This window comes from Lichenostomus cassidix, chromosome 5 (genome assembly GCF_008360975.1).
Source record: "Lichenostomus cassidix isolate B80296 chromosome 5, HeHo_3.0, whole genome shotgun sequence".
NCBI lineage: Eukaryota > Metazoa > Chordata > Aves > Passeriformes > Meliphagidae > Lichenostomus > Lichenostomus cassidix.
Window position 1 is genome coordinate 6541089 of NC_139486.1, and position 22848 is coordinate 6563936.

Genomic DNA, 22848 nt, shown 5'->3' on the forward strand with positions numbered 1-22848 from the left:
GAAAAGCCAGTCTCCAAAAATAAACTTTGGAGATCAATTCCAGGTATTTCCTGGCATTGTCATCCTGCTTCATCAACTGCTCAGACTGTAACAAGTGGTTTCACAGTTAGCAGGCTGACAGCTTTAATGTTGTTTGTGGGTTTGTTGGTTTTTTTTTTAAAGAAAAAGAGTGTATGATAAACTGTTTGCAGTGTTGTTTGTGATGCAAAACTGGGTGGAATGTTGGTGATGAAATACCCCTGGGATGGAGAAAGCAGAGCTTGTTATTGTAAGAGGGAATCAAGAGCAGAACCGGCTTTATTTTGGAGAAGTGAAAGGTCTGGATTTTCTTCCCAATTACATGTCCAAGCCACCTCAGGAGTCTCTACATAGGTGGAAGTGGATATCTGTGCAATTTAGTGTCCCTGCAGAGCAGTTGTGCCTTCCTGGTACTGTGGGTAGCCTTGGAATGGCTTTACAGGTAATACTGATGAGCAAAGGCATCACCTTAGCAAAGCTTGCAGGGGACTCTGAGTGTGTTTTTCCTTGCAAAAATTCTGCAAGAAGCCAGTGCAGGAACTCACTGTACTGAAAGCCAATGTGTGGATTGCGAGGAAATTGAAGCATATCCTGTTCCTAGGGCTTGTGTTGGTGATCACACACCGTCTCCCTGCTGGGGTTTCGTTCTGGACGGTGACTCCGAGAGGTGTGTCCCTAAAAACTGTACAGAAACACGCCTTGGTGGGCTGGAGTTGGCTCGGGCTGGGCTTGGCTCATGTCTTACCTCACCTGCTTGGCCCCAGCTGTGCTGCCTGGTCTGGGACAGGATGGTGCAGCAGCTCTGCTTACGCAACACAGGCTCTGTTGCTTGACTGGACTTGTCTATAAGTAACTTCTGTGTTAGTAATGCTGGTGCCTTTCAGCGAGGGAGATGCACAGGGCTCACGGGCAACTGTCCTAGTTTGTCTTCATTTTAAGAAATCCTGATTCCTGGAGAAGGCAGCCTGGACACCCTGTGACGCAGACTTGGATGGGAAGACTGTGTCATCCAGAGTGTGCAGAAGTGGAGTGCGGGATATAAGTAAGGCATTCTTTAATCTGGGGTTTTTGTAATTTGGAGTACTTGGCTTTGCAGTTACACCTATATTTTATTTTGTTATTCTGTATAGTGAGAACAGTTTATTATAGCAGGTAACTGTGCGACACCAAGCTCTTTCTCCTGGGTTCTCTATGAGCCCTTTGGCTGTTTGGTCCTCTCTGGCATCAGCACTGGCAGGAATAACAGTGTTTGGCCTGGTTTTCACTGCACACAAAAAGTTACTCCACATGCTTGAAATGATGCTATAAATCAGAGATTTAGGTTTATGGGGTTTTTTGTTCTTTCCCCTAAAGCAGCTAATTCTTTGAAAGCAAGGAGAAAGATATTTTATTTGTCTTAAGTGGTAAAGGAAAGTGCTTTTCTTAGTGAAGAAAAGGTCCTGCACTGTCAGTGTGGGAGATGCCACCGTCGAGGGCCCCTTTCATATGAGCAGAACCAGCACAGGCATGCGACCGTGCAGGCTGTGCTTGTAGAAAGGCTGCTCTGCCCACAGACCTTGGAGTACGTGGGGCAGAAGGCATAAAATAAACAAACAAGACCCTGAAACACCACTTTGAAGGGAATTTTCAGCTGGAAGAATTATAGGGACATGAAAAACTAGTTCTTTGGAGAGGCAGCCCCTCCAAGTCAGAGCAGAGGTGTGGAAGAGAAGTAGTTTACGTTGCTGTAGCCTCGATTGGACATGCTTGAGAGAGAAGCTGATGAATTCACAGCTGCCAGGCTAGGACCTATCATTTAAATTGTAATTTGCCCTTCAAATTTGGCAAGCTTTATTTGCCAGTTGCTTGACAAATCTCTCTTTTGTGTTTTCCTTCTGCCTGTGTGAAACAGCGAGTACTGCCGGAGAGAGCTGCTTGCAGTAGATTCCTTTTCTCTGCTATATTTAGTGATCACAACGAGTTTGTGATCTTTGCAGGAATACTGCCAAAGCAGATAGGTTTAGCTTGAGACATGCCCTTTCTCTTTTGGCTCCCAAACCCACAGTGCAGTTCACTTTCCTCCCCTTTCCCGGCACCGTCAATGGTTCTGCCTGCGAGGTCTGTTGTGCAAACATTGCTCTGCTGCTTCCAGGGATTCTGCTCAGTCACAACAAGTCCCTGCTTTAGTGGAAACTCCTGTGTTCAGATTGCCACTATCCCTAGTGGCTTTCTCTTTTCCTAACTTCCTGAAAGAACAGATTACTGCTCTTCAGGAAGATCTTTCTGAACAGTCTAATGGTTTAATTTAGAAACTCCAGGCCTTTTATTGCTTTGGTGAGCTTCGCTCAACAGAATAATATGTTTGTTAACTATCTGACTGTTTCCTTTATTTGGTGAAAAAGGGAATTGGGAAGGCAGTGGGAAGGAAACGTTCGTGTTCCTTCAAAGCAGAATATTACTAGGAGCCTGTTTCTTATTAACGTCATGCCATTAATACCAAACAGGTGTAATTGTTATATATATTGCTATTTTAAATACCTTTACCATGTAAAGTGGTTCCAGCGTGGCTGTGAGTTTGTATTAAAACACTGACTTTCAGTTGCAATCCAAGGGAGGGAAAGAAACGCTTTTAAACAACAACTTGTTGCAATGCTTCTTGCTTGGTTAATGTAGGCAGTGCTGTCTAGTTTGTTCCGCTCAGGCGTGAGAGCTCAACTCCCTCTGACTGCAGACAATTCCCACCCCCTTCGCTTCCCTTCCCAACTGTACAGCCTGACTCGGGGCCAGGAAGGCCAGGAGGGGCTGAGCTGAGCTGTGACTGCTCTGGCGCTGGGAACTGCTCGGCCAAAGGTCAGAGGTCTGTCTGCGCCCTGCGGCACTGCCCGGCCACGCTGTCCCCTTTCCACAGCAGCTCAGGCAGAGTGTGGCTTCTCCGTGCTGGGCATGGCTACAGCCTGAGCCCAGGTAGCCAGGGCAAGTGGCCAGGTAGGGCTGTCTCGTGGGAAAAGGGAGAAAGGCTTGTGGGAGTGAAATGACAGCGATTGTCAGCTTGCTGCCTGCTTTCCTAGTTAACCCAGCGCGTAGGAGGAGGTCGTGTTTGTGTGCTGGATGCAGTTCCCAGGTACAGCGTGGATCTGGAGCCAGCCCGTGTTTCTCATGTTGTTTTTGTGATAACCCTTCCCCACAGCCCCGTTATCTGCGGGAAGTGGCCTTGGGGCTGTGCTGGCCAGTGGGGAAGCATGAGACCAACCCCTGCTCTGGAACAGCTTTTCCATTCTGGCCTCATGGCAGTGCACAGTGCAAACCACATGGCGTTTTGAACATAATTGGAGGCTTCTGGGCATTGCCCAGGTAGATTTGGGCTGGGGTGTGCTCATGGGCTTTGTGTTTTGGAGATTGAATTGTCGCCCAAGCCCTTGGGTTTGATGGAGGCATGAAGTCACCATGGTGTTTTCCTGCAGAGCAGCAGGCCCTGGGATGACTGAGGTGTATGGTATCATCTCCCTGAGCCTCTGGGCATTCAGCACTCCTCTTTTTTACATTAACAGCTGTGATTTTGAATCCCAAGCAGTTCTTGTGCTTATTAACAATATGGAAAATCTTGGAAACCAGCTGAAAACTGAATTGTTTCTGCAATTTTAGTGAGTGTGCTTTGGCACTGCCTTCCCACTTGAGAACAGATAAATGTGAGATAGGCTTTTATTCTGAGGGCAAGTAATTGCATCATGCACCTCCGTGGGTCGGCATTTGTGACTGTGAACAAGGCTTAGCTCTGTTAATAAAAGCATTTCTGTGTGTGTGTGTTAACATCAGGATGGAGTTAGTGCCGTTTTCAAACTGTGTAACTGTACCAAGATGACTGATATATTACCACCCCCCAAAAAAAGAAAAGGTCAAGAAAGACACTTTCCTAACTGTGTTTTTAAATTGATTAATGCAATGAGAAGATCCATTGTGCCTCTGTAACAGGAAGTGTTACTGATGTGTAAATCAAAGACAAACCAGCAACATTTGCTGGCCTTAAAAATGGCGTAGCTTTTGTATACTCATATGCTTGTCCTGGCTGGTTTTCAAAAACTATAAATAGATCACTGGGAAGTCCCTGGATAACAAAAATGTACTGCTGCTGCTTGTCATAAATAAACTTGTAAGAGCTGCCTTGGTCCTGCAGCTCTCCTTTGGAAGAGTCCTTACTTGTCCATTTGGTTCCAGAGCATCAGGTCACGAGACAAGACTATTTCTGTGGCAGTGGAGTACAGCTTTGTGTCCATCTCTGGATCTCTTGCACATCTTATGTTCTCTGGGCTTGGTGTCTTGCAGATCTATCTAATGTTCTCTTGGCTTGGTTCTACCTGAGCAGAATTGTTCAGTTTTTTCCAAGCTTTTCTCTTTTTGATTCCTTCATCTCCAGCTACGGACAGCACAGGAATACCCAAGGCCAGTCTTGTTTCAACTTCATTCCAGGCAGTGCAGAGTCTCTCTGATGCCACATGCACTAATACCACTTATTAAAAGACTGGCTGATACCTATCTGACTGCTATTGGGTGTTATGTAGGATCAAAAGGCTATAGCCTCTTTTCTGTATCACCTTCAAAGGGATGGAAACCTAATGGAAGCACTTTTCTTCCTCCAGGGAAGAACAGAGAATATGTCATTATTGCATACTGGATGATGACAAATAATTTTTTTTTTGGCCAGACAGAGAGAAGTTGTCAGTTCCTCAGGAGGGGAAGTCAAGGTAGATCTGTCAATGGTGCTGTCCTGATTTTTGCCTCCTGAGGATCTGGCTTTGAAGGGAAGGGGATCAGCAGGTTTGCTGTGTGATCACATTCCAGCTGGGAACATGATACAATCTGAGATGGCCCAGAAGAGCGATGTTGGCAACCACTTTAAAGGTGGAAGGGATGAACTTTAGTCTGGAGTACGATTTTTTAAAAAGTGTTTAAATGCAAAGATATTAGAAAATGCATGCTTTAAACAGACCTTTTTCCCCACTGCTGGGTGAAAAAATAGTGGAACCATTGCAAGGGAAGTGTTGAGGAGAGAGCAGGATCATCAAACTGAAGTGCTGTGTGAACTTCTCAGGCTTAACAGAGGTGTGAGTACATCAGAAGTGATGGGAAAAGAAAAGATTATAAAAAAGCAAAAACCAAACCAACTTGATGTAGGGGGTTTCACGTGCTAATTATTTTGATCATGGGGTCATGATTTGGATGCCAACAATTGACCTTTAGGGAGGCTCTAAGAGACTTAGAGGAAGAGAGTTTACCAAAAGAAGGTGGCTCAGTAGCACTTAGCAAGGCTCAAGACTTGTACCTCTGAATGTTGCTTCTTTCTGAATGTGAAATAAACAGAGATCGTTGTTAATAGCCAAAAAGGAAAGGGTCTCCAGTTGGTCAGCACTGTGGAGCTCTACTTCCTTTGCATTGGTTCACCAAAGATAAAAATCTGCCGTTTCTGTTCATGCTGTTGGCTTGGCTCAGTGCATGAGTAATAATAATCTGTTGCTAGGAACAGACTTCAGTTTACATGGAGAGGCCTCTATGGAGGGCAGGTCTTTGAGTCCCTGAGTGGATCATAAATAATCAGTGGCACTTCAAAGGAGGAAAAGTAAAAACAAGCGGTTGGAGATGCCATGAAAAGATGTCTGCTGTTCCTATTGCAACACCAGTGGAAAGCATGTAGCCAACATAATTGGGAAAGTATGGGGCATGGATCTGCCAAAGCAAAACCAATGAAGCAGGGATTTACTAACAGTGGGTTATAATATTTGGCTGCCTCTAGCTGGGCTTGTTTGCAAGGTGTCTGCTGCTTTCAGCTTTAAGGAGTGCAAAACTGAGCTAATTTCATGGCATATGATTTTTCAAGATTGGCTCCTGGGGAGGGCCGTGAGGGTACATCTGTGCAGGGACATGCATGAGTTAGCTGTGAACTCTGTGCCTAAAAATGCTCTTACCTGGGACACTGTGGAAGTCACACCGACTAGTTTACCTTGCTTCCTGAATCCTGTGCACAGCTGCTTTGTAGAGGTAGCCTTAAAATAATTAATGAAATACTCATTTCCCATTTCCTACCATCTGCGGTACTTGGAACAGCTGAAAGCCAAGGTTTGCAAACCACCCTGATCTGAACTACTGTTAAGGCTGTGAAATCCTTTCTAATGAATCCTCTAAATCCATCTGAAACTTTTTTCCCCCTTTCTTCTGAGACAAGAATGTCCTTATAAAGACCCTGCTTAAGAAGAGCATCTCTTAGGTCTCATTAGGACTTAAGCCTCACTGGAGACAAGGTATTTAAATCAGTGTTGTCTATTCTTATGATAATGGAATGCAAAGCCTGGGTATGATTATTTTCAGGTTAGTTCCTTGAGATTTGCAGTCTGCTACTTGTTCTTAGGTTTCTCTCTTATCAATGTGCCTATGTTTGTATGCTAATGCCCAGGATTTTCTGCAATCTGCTGGCTAATTTCAGCTGAGCTTGGTAAAGGAAGGGAAATTCAAGTAGAACTCATGTGATATTAGTGTACTGATATAATTTCCATCAATGTTTTTAGGTCCCCTTTGTGGAAGTAGCTGGAGAGGTATGGGAAGAAGGAGCCCTAGGAGTGTCCTTGTCGTGGGGAAAGCTTTTGTTGATGGTTGAACCAATTGAGGTGCAGATTGAGCCTCAGGGGCCAAGAATTTACCCCTTTGGAGAACACCATGGAAAGCTTTTCCTCTTGAGGAGGACATTGCTAATGCACCTTTCTTGTATGACTTACCTTGTGCTGAAGAAAACATGAGCTTGCACAAGAGCTCTGGTGCAATTCACATTCACAGGAAATGAATTCACTGGAAATAAGGTCCCAGTGTTCCTGGAATTGTCTCTTTGACTCTGTGATACTTCACAGGCTGTCCCAAGGTGTAAGCAGTTAATGGTTTGCTACATTAATGCTAGACGCTCCAGAGAGAGGGAAAGAGAAGGTCATTCCCTTCACCTTTGGTTTTATTGCCACTAAAAAAATGTCATTTGAAAGCATTTGATTTATTTTCAACACTGTGGGTATATGTTTTCCTGGTTGTGCAGCATTTCGTGGAGGGGAAGGGATTGGTTTAGCTCTGCAGTTCATTGAGTTGTTATGAAACAGAATAACTGACTTAAATATGAAATAGAAAAGATGATCCTTCCTACTGCCTATGAAAACTATTGCTGGTTGGTGGTTTTGGACTCTTCAGAGCTTGATGGTTTTAGACTCTTCAGAGGCTGCAGTGATATAGTTACAGTCGATATGCTGTATTTGAATGAAATTTGGGGCAGGGAGGAGGACAAAGTGGGTTGCATATTGTCCCTGTATAATCCCTTCTGAGATAATCTGTGCCTTGTACTTTTAAAGGAGACTAATCCTTGCAGGTATGTCCTCCAAGAGTGTGTTTGTGTCTCCCCTTCAGGGCAGCTGTGGAGACTTCAACACAGCTGGGGCAGGGCAAAATGCATCTGCTGGTGAATTGAGGGCTTGAGGGACATGAAAGCTTTAACATAAATTTGCCTGATATTAGCTGTGTGTCTTCATAACCTGCACTGTGATTCATTGAGTGGATGTCTGTGTTTAAAGAAAAAAGTTTGAAAACTCCCATCCTTTTGTGAGGAAAGCCATAAATTGACTTTAAAAGAAAATAAGAGCATGTGCTTTTCTTCATTTATACACGTTCTATGATCATGTCCTGTAATTTAATTAATTATTAAATTCAGTAACTTAATTAAAGTTTATTCATGCTTTAGAGCTTAATATACTTTCTGCTTTGAAATCCTGGAAGTTTTATTAGCTTTAACTACTTTATTGCTTAGAGATCTGAACTGAGATTGGGGTCCCATCACATGAAGTGGAATGCAAGCACATAAAAGGAGGCACTACATGCTGAGTTGTTGCTATAGCTGGCAAGGGCTGGGGACAGGGGAGGAACAGTCACAGAGAGCTTAAAAATATATTTTGTGTTGTTTATGAAATGCCCATCAGAGTTGTTTATAGCTCTTGCATACTTTTCTGTTGTTATTATAATGGAATTTTAATGCTAAATCCTGCTCCCTTTCTCTGGACTGTGGTCCCAGTGAGTTCAGCATCATGCAGGTTGGTTGAACATGAATTGGCTCTGCCTGTATCATCATCTCAGTTTTGGATGCTTTGAACAGATATGTATGTTTACACTGCTTGGGAGTTTACTTACATACCTCCCACTTGACTCATTTGTCATAACCTTTAAGGTAGTGATCAAAAAATCAAACTCAATACCTAAAAGATATTAAGGCTGCCTGACATTTTGGATTTTCAGACTTTGGGTTTGTATTGCTTAATCTTGAGAGAAAAAAGGAGGGAGTTTTGCAGGAAAGATTGTCTTGCCTTGGGCATGGGCAGCATTGCTGTGAGCACTGGACTCTTGCTCAGCCCTTGCGCATCCTCAGTTCCTGTAAGAGGCCAGTACTTATCATAGAATTATAGAATTCCAGGTTGGAAGGGACCTCAAGGACCATCTGGTCCAAGATTCTGTGCTAAAAGCATGGTCCAGACAAGGTGGCACAGCATCCTGCCCAGTCAAGTCACAACAGTGCCAATGTTGTGGAATCCACCACTTGCCTGGGGAGATTAATCCAATAAGTGAGTCTGTGAAAAATTTTCCTCCTGTGTCTGATTGAAATCTCCCTAACAGTAACTTGTACCCACTATCCTTTATTTTTTCCATGGGACTCCTTGTAAAAAGGGAGTCTCCATCCTCTCTGTGGGCACCCTTTAAATACTGGAACGTGACAATAAGATCTCCCCTCAGCCTGCATTTCTCAAGGCTCTGCAACCCCAGTTTTCTCAGCCATTTCCCCACACAGGCCTCCCAGTCTTCTGGTGATCTTTGTGCTCTTCTCTCTGCAGCTTGTCCCTGTAATATTTCCGACAGCATGGTCCCAAACTGCACCCAGTATTCCAGGTGTCCTGACAAGTGCTGAGCAGAGTGGGATGATGACTTCTCTGTCTTTGCTGCTGATGCTCTTGTTTGTGCTGCCCAGCATTTTGTTGTCTTTCTTGGGTAATTTAGACATCTTATGATTTCCATCCTCACCTCAAGGCTTGGCTTGTTTAAACCATGTTCTTGTGCCAGCCAAAGATCAAAGTAGTCCTTCTCCTCCTATTTTTGCTAGCTAAGCAAGCCAAACTCTCGTAAAATATGTTTTTCTTTGATTATTCAGATAGGTCTCACCTTTACCTGCCCCAGCTAGAATTCCCTTCCTTGAATCTGCTGCCTTGAGTTGCAGCTGTAAGTTGCTGGTGACTTGCAGAAGTGCTGCACAGTCACTGCAGCAGTTGGAATCAGTGCTTCAGCCATATGAGCTAATATCTATTTCCCTGGGAATCCAGAGACTTTTTGTTGTTTTTTTTCTCTCTGTGCCTTTGCTTGTCATCAGTAAAGTGATGTTCTGTGGCAGGGGGGTTGGACTGATGGTCCCTTCCAGCCCAAAGCACTCTGTGATTCTAAATGTGGGCAATAACCCCATGTCTCACATAGATGCTCTTAATGTGAATTGATTGATGTTTGTGAAGTGCTCAGATGCCAGGGTGGTGAGCACCATAGAAAATCTTGTGAGGAACTCAATAATCCTGTCATCAGAGCAGCTCTTAGATAAAACACAAGGACACACATTGTTCAGGGTGAGGAAAGTAAAATATTGAAGAGCTCCTCGTGAAATGCATGTTCTCCTTTCTGCTCAGTGAGGGAGACAGGGAGTAAGGAAAAATAGTATGGAGAGGAGTAAACAAAGGCTGCCTCATGATTCATGTGCACAAGGGAATGGATGTAAGAATTTCTCTGGCATTCCTTAATGTTGTATTTCCTGACTCATCTATTCACGCCCTTTATTTTGACATATACTTGGTGGATGAGTTATTAATATATGGTGTGGAAATCCTAATGCTTCTGGTGAAAAGGTTACAGTTGTTTAGGTAGCAAAGCTTGTTTGAGAGTGAGCCCTTATGTAATTTTCAGCTTACTTTCTTTTTAAATTTGTTTAACTTCTGGGTTCTTGATAAAAATTAGTCTCTATCTTAAACATCCAGTTCTTCCTACAGTGGCAAATTGAACATTACTGCAGAAGAGGGAACACTGGTAGTTTTTAAAGAAAGATAAAACATACTGTTTTCCAAAGTTGCATTAGAGATAGGGTAGGTATCCAGGGAGAGGAAAATGAAGGAGTTGGCAAAACAAAGTCCTTCATGGGGATTGAGGAGACAGCAGTTGTGTTGATTCTCGTATGATAACTGCTGCTTTTTCATTTCACCTTAATCTTTGCAGATTCTGCCTGAATTGTTTCCGTTCTGCAGCAATTATCCAGGCAGGAAGGGAGATCTGAAAGGTACAAGGATTTTAAAAAATGAGGTTTGGCAGCTATAAGTGTGCAGAAGGCACTGTGAGCCTTTGTTACCTTGGCTTTCTCAAAGAAAGCAATGGTGTTTGAATTGCCCTGATCCTGGTGCTTTTGTTTTCATGGCAAGACCCACTGGGATCCCTGGTTTGTATTGCGTGGGGAGCTGCTGGCCACTGTTAGAAAAGAGTTAAAGGACCAAAGCTTGGGTTCCCAGAGTAGGAACAGTTACTTTATTCTGTATAAACTAAAGAAATAGCTGACCAAGGGCAGAAAAACCAAAACAAAATACATATCTTGGTGCTGCATCATCATTGAGCATCATCAATTTTTATGTAAAACCATACTGATTTTCTTCTTTTTTTTATATATCATTTCAGTTTGGAAATTGATTAAAGAATCTCCATCGAATTCAATATGGCATCACAGCAGTCATCTGCATCAACAGAGGAGCAGGCTTCCTCTGAAATAGATGATCTCCATCTAACGCTGCAAGGTAAGTCACTGTCGTTTTCTGTGCCTTTTTAATTTAGATTTTTGTCCAAAATCTGTAGCTGTGTGTACAAGTGGAAGGGAATTCTGAGAAACCTGTTTAAACTAGGGTTGTGGTGAGTGTAGTTAGTTCATGTCTGTGCTTCTTTACAGATGTTTGTGTTTCATGAGAGAGGCTTCAGCAGGAAAATGAAAGATAAGCTCGTGTAGTACTTTCTTGGGGTATTTTCACATCTGTTGCCTTTTTTGGTACTGATGTGCTCAGTGATTCTTATGCTTTGTTACTCAGAATACATGTTACTGTAAACTGTTTTCAAAGGAGCCACCAGCATGAGAACAGGCAAGTTCATTAGTTTTCTTGTTTTCAGTTTACTGACAATTAGGTGATTGCATTGAGCTGTCTTAATGAAGCTATTGACTACAGTGCTATTTTATTTTATTCATTTTTATGTTTTTAACTACTATATCCCCTGCAAGTGGGGATAATTTTTGTGGCTTCTAAACAAATTTCTTATGGGTCAGAGTGCTTCATCCTTACTTGTCATGAGTAATAACTCCTTAAGGAAGCTCTCAGTGGCTAATTTTTAATTGTTTCAGTTTAATGCCTTCTACCTGGACAGTTAAGTGATGATGAATGCATCCAACCTGGCCTTTCAGTACTTTTGGGTCTTCCTGACTCACATGTTGAATTTCCTTCTATAAGAATGTTCTGTGAAGGTTGGCTGTGCTGTGAACATATTCATGGTGGCTATCAAGGAGTCTAGTCCAGGCAGCAGGACTAGCCCTGCTGAAAAGCTTGCTTTTGGTGTGTTTAGAGCCTGGTTATTCTTGAATGGATGGGCTAACTCATGTTTCCACAGAGCTATTTCCTTTTAACTCCCTTGCAGTGAAATTTCTATGGTGCTTAGTTGAGAGCAAATATGTTGAAAACAGATGGTGCAAAAGAATATTCTGCCAAGTCACTTCTGTGATCCATATTTGCACTAATACTGTTGTTGAAGCCATGTGTTTTGATGAGTGGGTGTTAATAGTGATCTAAAGCCGAGCATCTTTAATGGGGAATTCTCTTCCATTTTGCCTCAGTATTGCATTTTCAGGAAAACATGCAAAAACTCTTAGCAGACAGGAGCTAGTCTGACTTTTGCACTAGGCACAGCTTGTCAGACACACATTTGTTGTGCCAGTCAAACTCAGCCTTGGGTAGAAAGGCTGGGGTGGTTGTTGTTGTTGTGAAACAGATTTGGAAAACACTCTAGCTTTAAGGCAGATTTAAAGTTATATGCCATTTTAGGACAGGGTTTTACTTTCAATTTTTTTTTTTCCTGACAAGTCAGGTTGGTGTTTGTGTTGAACAACAGTTGAATTTTTTGGTCAATATCTCATTGAAGGAGCCCTGCTTAGTAAAATAGAAATGACTGTATTTCTTTGCTGTAATAAATCGAGCTCTTAGATTATGCTGAAATGAGCACACTGCAAATCTTGTGCTCAAGCTGTCTGTGCCTGCCTGTTGTAAAACATCCGGAGACATCCCTTAGAAGTGACATGAGCAATTTTTTGTAGTGATTGAAGACACAGCAAATGGTAGTGACACGTTCTGTGTGCAGAGCTGTGGCGCTGCAGCGTCTGCTCAGGGTCAAACAAGCAAATGGCAATACAGCTGTGAGCAAACACCAAGGACTCTCTCCCTGACATGACATATAGGGACCATTAGCAGCTCTGCCCACAGATCTGTGGTAGCAAAGGTCAAATAAGAAGAATAAGGTCACTCAAGGAAACAGGTTTCTCCATTAATAGGAATCTTGAGATGAGATTTGCGAAGCAGCCGGAGACGTTGATTGCTTTAAATCTTCAGGTCTACCTTGGGAAATGTTGGAGAAATACCAGATTCAAGAAATAGCTGCTTGTAACTATCAGAGAAGCAGCTTACATTTTGTGTGACTGCAGATAGGTGTGATATTTATGATCTGCTTTTCAAATTGCTAGGATATAGCTTTAAAGAATATGTCCAGCATTGTGTAATACACAGCGTAACAGGAGACATGCATAAATGGTGCAGAAAGAAAAAGCAGGAGTGAGCTCTAGTCTGGATGTAGTCTAGATATATTTTAATCTACTTTTTATTTCTATGGGATTCAACCTTCCGTTATTCCTGAAAGGCATCCAGTGGGGATAGGAGCACTTGTCTTGTCTGGTTAATTAGGGCAAGATCAACTTAATGTGTTGGTTGGTTTGTTTATATAAATTTGTGAAGTTTATGCCTAAAAAATTTAACAAAATCATTAGCTTTCCTTTTTTCCCCTTTCCCTACCATGTGTAGGTATGTTATCTTAGGTATGTTTTACTGTGATTTAAGTTAAATTGTCTGTGAGGACAGCACTTTTGGGAAAAAAAAAAGAAGGAAAAAAGAGGGAAAGAACAATCTCCTTTAAGTAATTAGTGAGGAGTTTACTATTTAGTAGCTCTAATTATTATGGCATTCCTGTTAATTTATGGCTAGTTGGTTAATAGTGTAAAAGCTTGTTAGTGGGTTTTTAGGTAGAAGTGTGTTCAAGGGTGAGCATTCGCTTTCCTTAATAGTCTTTGGCCTGGAAGATGCCATAAAGAACTTCACTGGAAAATAGGTAAAAATGTAACTTTGTTCTCAGTGTGTCTTTCTTGTCAGGTAATTACTTTAAGGAGAGTTAATGAAGCTTGCAAAACATGAAGAAAAGAGATAAAGAAATGATAGCAATATGTTTTTTAATGCTCCCATCTCCAGACATTTTCAAATGGTGAAGCTAGTCACAAAATCATGAGGCTGAAGCAAAATGCTGCAAGAATATAAACTTGTATAACATGGATATGTTCAGATTTATGTATTGCTCTTTAACCTTTACTAGTTTTCAAGGCATCCAGATGAGAGTAATAGTTACCCCTTCCCTCCCTGCCAAGAAAATGGAAATTGCTATGAAAATGCATGATGTCAGGAACTGGCAGGCTTCTTTTATTTTCTTTTTTCCTTCCCTCTGTTCCAGATGTTGCAACAAAATTAAATCAGATTAAGATCAACATTATCTGTGCCCTTTCCTTCAGCACCTCTCTGCTTCCTCAGAGTTTTCTGATGCAGCACAGCTTACAGCAGCTGCAGACTTGCTTTGTGTCCTTGCACAGCCCAGTATAACTGCAGGTGGAAAGCCTGGAGTTGGACCTGTAATGGTATATCCAGTGGGGGAATACTTAAGGAAAGGATTTCTCCTGCTAGGCAATCTTCAAACATTTTGGTGAACAGAGGATGCTTGACAGGGAGATGTTTCATTGCACCGTGGACCATCTTTGAAACTTTGAAGCTAAAGTTACTTCTGGTGTAGGATGGAGCAGGCAGGAGCTCAGGGCTTGGCTGGCAGTGAGCAAGGGAGGAATAAAGCAGGATCCCTGTCCTGTGTCTCCTCCTCCCGTGTTTCCCTCCCATCATCACTGCGTTACGGGCTGGCCCCAGAGATGGGTCCAGCCTGCTGCTCGCCTTCTGTCAGTTGAAGAGGCACAGTCAACATCCAGAATTGCCTTTGGCTGCCTGAGATGAGGAGGCATGTCACCTCCTTGGTAAGAGAAAGGCCTCCTGGCAGTGCTTTGGGAGCTGCTGGAGATGCAGCCATGCATTGCTGTGAGCAGGAGGGTGGGATTGCAGCGAGGGGAATGCGCGGCTGCTTGTGATGGGTGGCTGCAGCAGGAACTCAGCAGGGTTTGTGGCACTCTGGAGTGGGATTGTTTTTTGCTTTTGGAATGTAAATCCCTTTACCTGTGCGAGCATTCAACCTCTGTTTTCTGTCCCATACACAAATCCTTCCCCTGTCTTCCCTAGGATAGCAAAAGACCCTGTGTGGCACTTCCTACCAAGCCTGTGCAGAACTCTGTTTTCCCTTTTCATGCTTGCTGAGCTAATTCAAACACAAGAGAGTGTGTTTTAGCTCTTGGAGTTTGGGGCATGTACTTATTCTTTCACTGTTTAATTAACTGCAGGGGTCCTAATTTTTGGCTCCACTTATTAATTTGTGTGCATGTTACTGTTTATTAATGTAATCAAAAGTATGATAATATAGGAATGTGGCTGCTAAAGCTGAAGAGAGTTTTGGAAGAAAACTGTTTTTGAAGAGAGTTTAGTGATAAAAATGAATGATACTATTTTCACGCAGTTACATCTAATCCTTTATGAATGATTTCTCTTCCAGTGAAATTGAAAATACCAGACATATGTGTGGATGGGTTTTGTTGTGCAGCTTGTGGTAGATTGTACTCATCTCTGAGTAAAGGCAGATTTCTTTTTGTGACCCTCTTAATTCATCCAGAGGTGAGGTAGACTACTAGTTCTTACCCAGCTTTTTTTTTAAACTATATGTCTCGTCTGTTGGGGCCACTTGCTAATTACAGCTACACTTTTTTCCTTTAACTGGAATGATCAAATAAAGTCCATTAAATGTTTATTACAATTTTACAAAGGTGACTTTTACAAACTGAAAAGCTGTAGGAGCTGCACAGAAATTTATTTCTGGTTTATGCTGTTGGGGTGAGGAGCTGCTCTGCAGTTCCCTTAACTGCAGGGCTTCATGGCATGTGACAGGGCTGATGGCACTGGAGAGGCAACTGACACATGACACTGCCTTAAAAAAATTCAGTCGTGGGTATTTTTGTCTGCTTCACATGGCTGATGTGAAAAATAGATTGTATAGTTGCGTAAAAGTGTTCCCTGCCAGGTAAATTTCAATTTGTTAAAGGCATTATCTGGTGCATAACTGGTTAAAAACTGGAATTAAAATGCCAAAGAAGTGGATGGCTCCCGAGGCACCTGTAAAGAGCACTGCAGGCCACTACAGTCAGATCCCTGCTTCACTGTGCATTTTCTTTAAAATGTCAGAAAAGCCACTTAAGCCCTTATCTTTAAAAGTATGTTGATATCTAAATGATGTGACTTGGTACCTTTAAGAATTTAATCTGCAGCCTGCCTGTGCCCCTGAGTATTAAACATCACTTTATGAGCCGTGGTGGCAGTGAAGACAGTGGTGAATCAGAGCAGGGAGGCTTCAGCATCCCGACAGTGAGAACAGCAAAAGGGCTTAAAAAAGTCAGGAGGGCAAAGCTTGATATGAGTACACTTCCTGAGTTAGCAGCACTTTTGGTAAATTGGACAATTTGCTTTAAAAAGGAAAAGGAGGTTGAAAGGAAGAGTGCAGAAAGTTTCCACTTGCTTCACTGATGTAGTGATTTAGTTAATACTTATATAACGCTGGGATTTGAAAAGACCCATTCCTGTCTGTAGAAGTATTTTCCTCATCTTCATTGGACTTTGGATAAACTTCTCAATCTTGACAAAAAATTCTGTGTTTGCTTTTAATTGCTTAACACCATGTTACTGAACATAAATGCTGGAAATAACTCTTCTCCCTGCTTTCCTGTCTGCAGAACATGAAACTGTTGCTGGGTGGAAGGGAAGGGAATATACAAAGGGCTTCAGGGTTAATTGCTCACTCTCTCCCTGCATTGGCAAGTACTTAATGGTTTTTCTGATGGTTCCAAACATTTAAAGAATGTACTTGCTTGGTGTATTAGCTCATACCAGCAGTGCTGTCTTGAAGGAGCTCTCCCTCTTATCCCTGCTACCCATCCTTTGGTTCATTTTGCTGGGCTGTCAGGGAGTGTGGAAATGGTTATTTTGGATGAAACTAAAATAAAGAAGTTGCTGTGGCTGTGTGTGGGCACTGAGGTTACAGTTAGCCCTTTGTCCCTGCACATGTGATGGATACACTACATTGTGAACCCCAGCTCTCCTGAGCTGTTCCTGATGACCTCCCTGCCTGCTGCTGTAGACATAGCCTCAGCTGACCTCAGTGCTGAAAGGAAGTTATAAAAATATCATACACAAAAGGTAATTCCTTCTGGTGAAACAGAGAGGAGAAGATGACAGGCAGGCTTGTGCTCATTAATTTCAAATGATTGCTTAATTTTATTTTTTTTTAAGAAAGAAGCCATACAGTTGTAAATTGTTTACTGGCAGTAATACACAAGTCCTTGTGACAGAAGAAATCCTCTTTGCTGTTTTGTGACTGTTTTTTGATGAGTGTGGATGGACAGGCTACATCTGCTCTGCCATGATTTGCTTCCCCCATCTCCCTGCCAAAGGAGGAGGTGATGCTTTCCCTGCCATTCCCCCACCTCAGGAAGGGAGGCAAGAAAGCCAGCAGGGGAGAGGAGACTAGTTTTAAGTCTTGTTTTTCCTGCATCACTGTTAAAGGAAGGCTGAGAGTAAAACAGTGGCTGGCAGTGCTGCTGCTCTCCTCTCCCCCCTGGGAGAGTTCACGTGGTCCCTGCCATGTCCCTGTGCTCTTAATGATCAGCCTGGTTTGTAGCACTTGTTGGTAGCTCATTACTGAATAAAACAGTCATTGTCCAGCAGTGTGTATTGATTTTTGGCTATCCTACGTGACACGTTGCTTGAATGTATTATTCCTCCCTAAAGAGTTGTTAACACAGGATGAAATGTGATAGATTTTGGATATTTTCAGATTACCAGGTTCTTACTCTGTTCTCTCAGATCCACTTTTTAGCTTAGTGAGTTTTGACCCAAAGTAAAGGGAATGATCAGGGTTTGGGGGGGTTTTTTATAGCTTTTTTTATTCTAGGTCAGTGACGTTTTGAAAACTAGGGCAAGAGAAAAACCAAGGTCAGTTAGACTCCTACAAAAAGGCCTAACAAAGAATCCATTCACCCTCATAAAAATAAAAATCCGTATTAATTAACCACGTGGGGGAGATAAGAATTGGAGAGCTTGATTAAATCATTAGTGCCTCTGAGCAGCAGCAGTGTCGGAGGGGAACTGGGAGGGAAAACACACTCAGCCTGAAAATTGCAATACAACTGTGCCAGGAGCACATCTGTACTGAGTGTGTGTGGTGTGGCCTCCATGGAAACACTGACTGCTGCCCTACAAGCTGGGGAAATACTGGCAAGCATGGAGTTCTGTTATTAATTCAGGGGGAGATTCTATTATTATTATTTGTTTGGGTAGGAGAATAAGGCACATTGCAGCTGAAGCAGCAGCTGCTTGGCAGGCAGCCCAGTGGGTTGCATTTAGGAGCTTGTGGAAGGTTTAAGGTGCTCTTAGGTGTGTGCAGTGAAATAAGCACCTTGTACTTTCACCAGGTGAGACATTCACCTGAGAGCTGCCCATGTGAATCAATGCAGTATCTAGCCCCTATTTTAGCATTTTAATATGGATGCCAACCAAAACAAGGCCAAGTGTCTCATCCTAACCATCTGCAAGCAACCCCGAATGCAAGCTCTTGCACTCAGTGGCAGTAGTGTGTGTTTGGCAAGAGCTGCAGCTGCAGGAGTCCCTGGCGTCAGGCAGAGCAGTCAATATTTGCTCTCTATCCGTGTTCAAGTGCTAGCAGTGCCAGCCTTGCCTGCCGGATAAAATGGAGTGCAGCGACTCAATAATTGCTCGTTGGGTAATTGGAATGGCTCCCACAGGGTGTTCAGCCCAAGGGTGTGGCTGGCTCCTGTGCTAACACGAAGGCAGTATCTCCGTGCTATTTTTGTCCTCCTTGCAGGCGTTGCAGCGTTGTTTGGTCTGTGTGTCATGCTTGCACTTTCTGTTTTCCAAACAAAACCCCATTTTGTCATTGCGTTGTTTAAGATCATCCTTATCTTACTGTTGAGGGAAATCTCTGTGATGCTTAGAAAGAATCCTAAAACAATCCAGCATGCAGGAGAAACCAACTGCTTCGTGCTCTGACAGGATGGTGGTGTTGCAGGTTAGAGGAGAGCTGTTGAAAGATGCCTTCACTCCAGGATGCAAAGCAGTGCTCCACGCACGTAACACGAATGTTTTTGTTGCTGCTTACCAGCCCAGTGAGGCAGAAGGTGGCCTGTGGGGTGAGGAGCAGGAGCCTGGGTTGTCCTCAAGCGAATATCTGTGTTCCATGAGCTGATGAAGCTCTGCAGAACCTCCTTTGGGCTCTCTTGGATCATGAACAGACCCCATGGCTGGCGTTTATGGTTGCAAATTCCCAGAATGTAGTTAAGTGTGGGACATTTTTCTGCGAGTGGCATTTTCACTTTCATGGGCAGAACAGTCAACATTTTTTTATTTTCCCCTGAGGGCTTGGTATTTTTGGTATCCTTCATCCTGCCCAGCCTACCAAAACATACATATCTATTGCTGAGAAGTCTTGCACTTGACTTACAATGTCAAGCTTGCCTTCAATTAATTTTTTGAGCAAGCGCATGCTTTCAGAGGCAGAAGGGATGGTCTGTTCCCACCCTGTCTCCCAGATTTGTTTCTCCATGCAAGCCTTTTTTGGGAAGCCAGCCCCAATGCTTGCAGTCAAGGCTGCTTGGAAAGAGAGAGAAAAAGCAGTTTGTGTTCAGGCTGTCTCTCACGAGGTTTTGGATGGCTGCTGGTGGCATGTGAGTCCATCATCTCAGGGACCAGCACCTCTGTCTGTCACCTGAGATCTGTGTACAGACATCCAGCCCCTAGGGAGGTACGAGTTTTGTGGTGTGGCTTGGAAATGGAGTGGTTTTCTGGGAGGGAGCATGAGCTGGGAAATGGGTAATACACTGCCCCTGCCAGGGCTGGGTCTGGGGAGCTGCTCTGCTCCAGTTCTGCTGGTCACCCTCTGCTTCACCGTCTGGGGGAACTGGACTTTTCTCCATCTCCGCTGCTCTCAGGCAGGTGTGAGAAACAGTTTAAATACTGTGGTTTTTGAAACATGGCCTTAACCAACTCCTTGTCTCCCCACCGCAACTCCTGGTCGTTGCTCACTGAGCCACTGTGAGGGACCTTGTACAGGCTGCATCTCTGTGTCACCAACTCACGCTTTGAGCTCCATTTCACTGCTGCAGCTTGAGTTCAAGCACTTCCCTGTTCCTCCTGTCTGTATTAACACCCTGTGTGCTCCTTTCTGGCTGGATTAATAATCTGCACACCCCAAGGAGGGCCCAGCACTGGGAGGGACACAGTTAGAGGGTGTATTTCCCCATGACAGCCTCATAACTCTCTCCAGCCTTTCAGTGAGCAGAGACTTCTCATTGTGGGGCTTCACCTCCACGTGTGCATTTATCACCTAACTTGAGTCTGCATCCAGTTTAATGCGTGGCTTTTCCCAACTTCCAAGACATGTCTTATGCTGATAACGGCCCTGAGTCTTTCAAGGAACATTTAGGAATGGACAGAGCTATTTTAGACATGTTTCTCTGTGGAATTATGTGTTCACATCACTCTTTGTGTTTGCTGATCTTCTGAGAAAGCCTTCATTAGTTATTCTCTGCATCCTGTAGGTTATGCTTGATGATTGTAGAGGTCTTTGCAGTATCAACTGAGCAAGCAAGAAAATATCTGCTGTAAAATAAGACTTGGGAAAAATTGATATTAAATTGTAGCCTAATATCTGGAAGAACGGACCTTGGGTTTGAGATGGATGCCATGTGTCTTTTTGAGAAAGAGAAATAAAACCTGATAATTCTTTCCATTAAATGTTTTTGCTTTTTTTTTTTTTTATTTCCCAGTCCAGCGAGAGTTTACACAGAAGAAAACCTTTACTAGTTGGATAAATTCAATATTGGCAAAGGTAAGTAAGAGATTCTTTTGCCAAGACACGCTCTTTGCCTTTTTGATTCAGATAATGCTGTTTGGAGATTGCTGAATTTTTTAGGAATAAATAAAATTAGTACAAGTTTTTTTAGGCACTGGATGAAAAAAATAGCCCTGAGAAGCACTTTTTTAATGAATGCCACAGCACTGTACCGGGGCATGTCCAAGGACATTTGTATGAGGTGGTTTGTATGTAGATGTCACTCTTCCTTACTCATGTGGTAAAACTTGTGGTGGATTGAGGCACATGTCTCAGGGTTTTATGAGTTTCTGAGTTTACAGTTGGTTTTACTATGATTAGGTAAGTGTTATTCTATTATGCAATCCAAGAACATGAGTTTAATGAGATGACCTGAGTGACTGGTAGGTATTAAGACAAACCACACAGTAGTGTAGGTTCTCTTTAAGCTCTCAGAAAACAGCTCCTGCAGCATGTGCTGGGGCTCTGACTTGCTCAGGTTAAAAAAAAAAAATTAAGAAAAAAAAATCCTGTTTTGGTCCCTCCTTGAGCAGAAGCTGCTGAGCTCATGATAAGTTTGTGTTGTGTGGGTGAAAAGAAGTTTAGCTATGCAGCTCTGTAGTCAAATTTGTCCTTAATATTGATTAAGATCTCAAAATATGAATTAACTGCCTTGTTTAGCTTTTGCTTTCCTAATTTTTTTTCTTTTGCCTCAGACCTCCTTGAAAAATGTGAATGCTTGAAATTGAGACCTAAAATTACCCTTTCAAAACACAGAGGCAGGACAAGGGGGAGTAAGACACCAACATAATAATGGGTTAGAAGAAGCAGGATGTGGCTGTTTAGATGCAAGGTTTTTATTCCATCTTAATTAAAAAATAAAGAATGCTAAACATTATTTAACAAGTCTGTGATGTTTTGTAGTGCATTGAATTCAAAATGACAAAAGATTGACATTTATCTTGCAGCATACCCCTCCTTATGCTGTCTCAGACCTGTACACAGACATACAGCAAGGACATTTGCTTCTGGATCTGTTGGAAGTGCTTTCAGGTCAACATCTGGTAAGAGAGAGTAATAAAAATATTACCTCAATCCTTTGTCAAATCCAGCAAAGATTTCTGGATATGCCTAATTGCAACCATATGAATCATCCCTCTGGAGTCACAGAGTTAGTTTCAAGTAACTTATTTTTATACCACTGACTCTGAAACACATTGAAGTAAGTTGATCCAAAGTAATTTATGAACCTTTGCAGGACTTCCCTTACCAAAATATAGAATAAAATTAATTTTTACAGTTGAATATATAACCTGTTCTTTTTCTTTGCAGCCACGGGAAAAAGGATTTAATACCTTCCAGTGTAGAAGTAATATAGAAAATGCTTTGACATTTTTAAAGAGCAGATCAGTGAGTATTAACTTCAAAACTCACAACTAAAGCCAGTTTAGCTGGTGGAACATTTTCTTTGTTAACAATGATCCCTTTTTTTTCCTCCTTAGCTGAAGCTCATAAATATTCATGTAGCTGACATTATTGAAGGAAAACCTTCCATTGTGCTTGGCCTAATCTGGACCATTATATTTCATTTTCATGTAAGTATTTCAGTGATGTAAAGGAGTTTTAGTAGAGGGGAAAAGCACAAAAATGTGTTGACTTACGTGATTGCCAAAGGAGATGAATTAGTGCAAAGGAAAAGATTATTTTCTGACATGTGGAAGTGACAGCTCAAGGAGGAGATGCACTAATGCAGGGATAGCAGTGATGAGCAGCATCTAGCTTCAAATGGTGGGAAGAAAAGCTACTGAGATTTTTTTTTTAAGTAACCGGTTAAAAAATAAGCTAAACTTTGCTTGTCTAAGGTGTGTAATGATTAAGCTCCAGAAAGATCAGATAGTGTGAAGTGGCTCATCCATACCCCTCAGAGGCAGCCCCACTCTTCAGTGCTAACTGTGCTTTCTATCTCACAATGTACAATTCTTGTATTATTTCTTTCAGTCCCAGTGCCTGCAATAACATGAAGGCTGTCATAGTGATGTTTCTTATAAACAAGAGTGTGCATCTTGCATGGCATGAGGTTATGGGGTGGTGTGAAAGCACAGAGCCTTGATTTAATCATGTCGTAGGGCTGCAGAGAATGCTGGAGCCAAGCTGGCTTCTAGGGAGAGCCCAGCAGTGAAATAATGTGGGTGCACTGGGGGTGAACTGGTGACTGGGGCTCAGGAGAGCACTAAGAAGCAAAGTTTTCTAGCAGTATTTAGCCCATATTTTTCATGGTAGAGGTACTTTGATGCTGGAGTCTTGTGCTGCACGTGGCCTGTGCAATTTTACCTAAACCAAGCTTCTTGAAGGTCTAAGTAGTTTTTCCTGCACTCTGAGCGAGGAGGCAAACTC

At 42.7% G+C, this 22848-nt stretch overlaps 1 protein-coding gene across 4 annotated transcripts in view; it reads left to right on the forward strand.

The window, feature by feature from the left end:
• SYNE2 (spectrin repeat containing nuclear envelope protein 2) overlaps positions 1 to 22848 on the forward strand; it is a 174761-nt gene that overhangs the window by 6825 nt on the left and 145088 nt on the right. For all 4 annotated transcript variants that reach the window (XM_085061147.1, XM_085061143.1, XM_085061144.1 and 1 more), the window contains exons 2-6: positions 10759 to 10874; positions 20411 to 20472; positions 21423 to 21518; positions 21787 to 21864; positions 21957 to 22049. In XM_085061147.1, the coding sequence (XP_084917273.1) occupies positions 10796 to 10874; positions 20411 to 20472; positions 21423 to 21518; positions 21787 to 21864; positions 21957 to 22049 (408 nt within the window). In that variant the 5' untranslated portion in view covers positions 10759 to 10795. The remainder of the gene's footprint in view (positions 1 to 10758; positions 10875 to 20410; positions 20473 to 21422; positions 21519 to 21786; positions 21865 to 21956; positions 22050 to 22848) is intronic.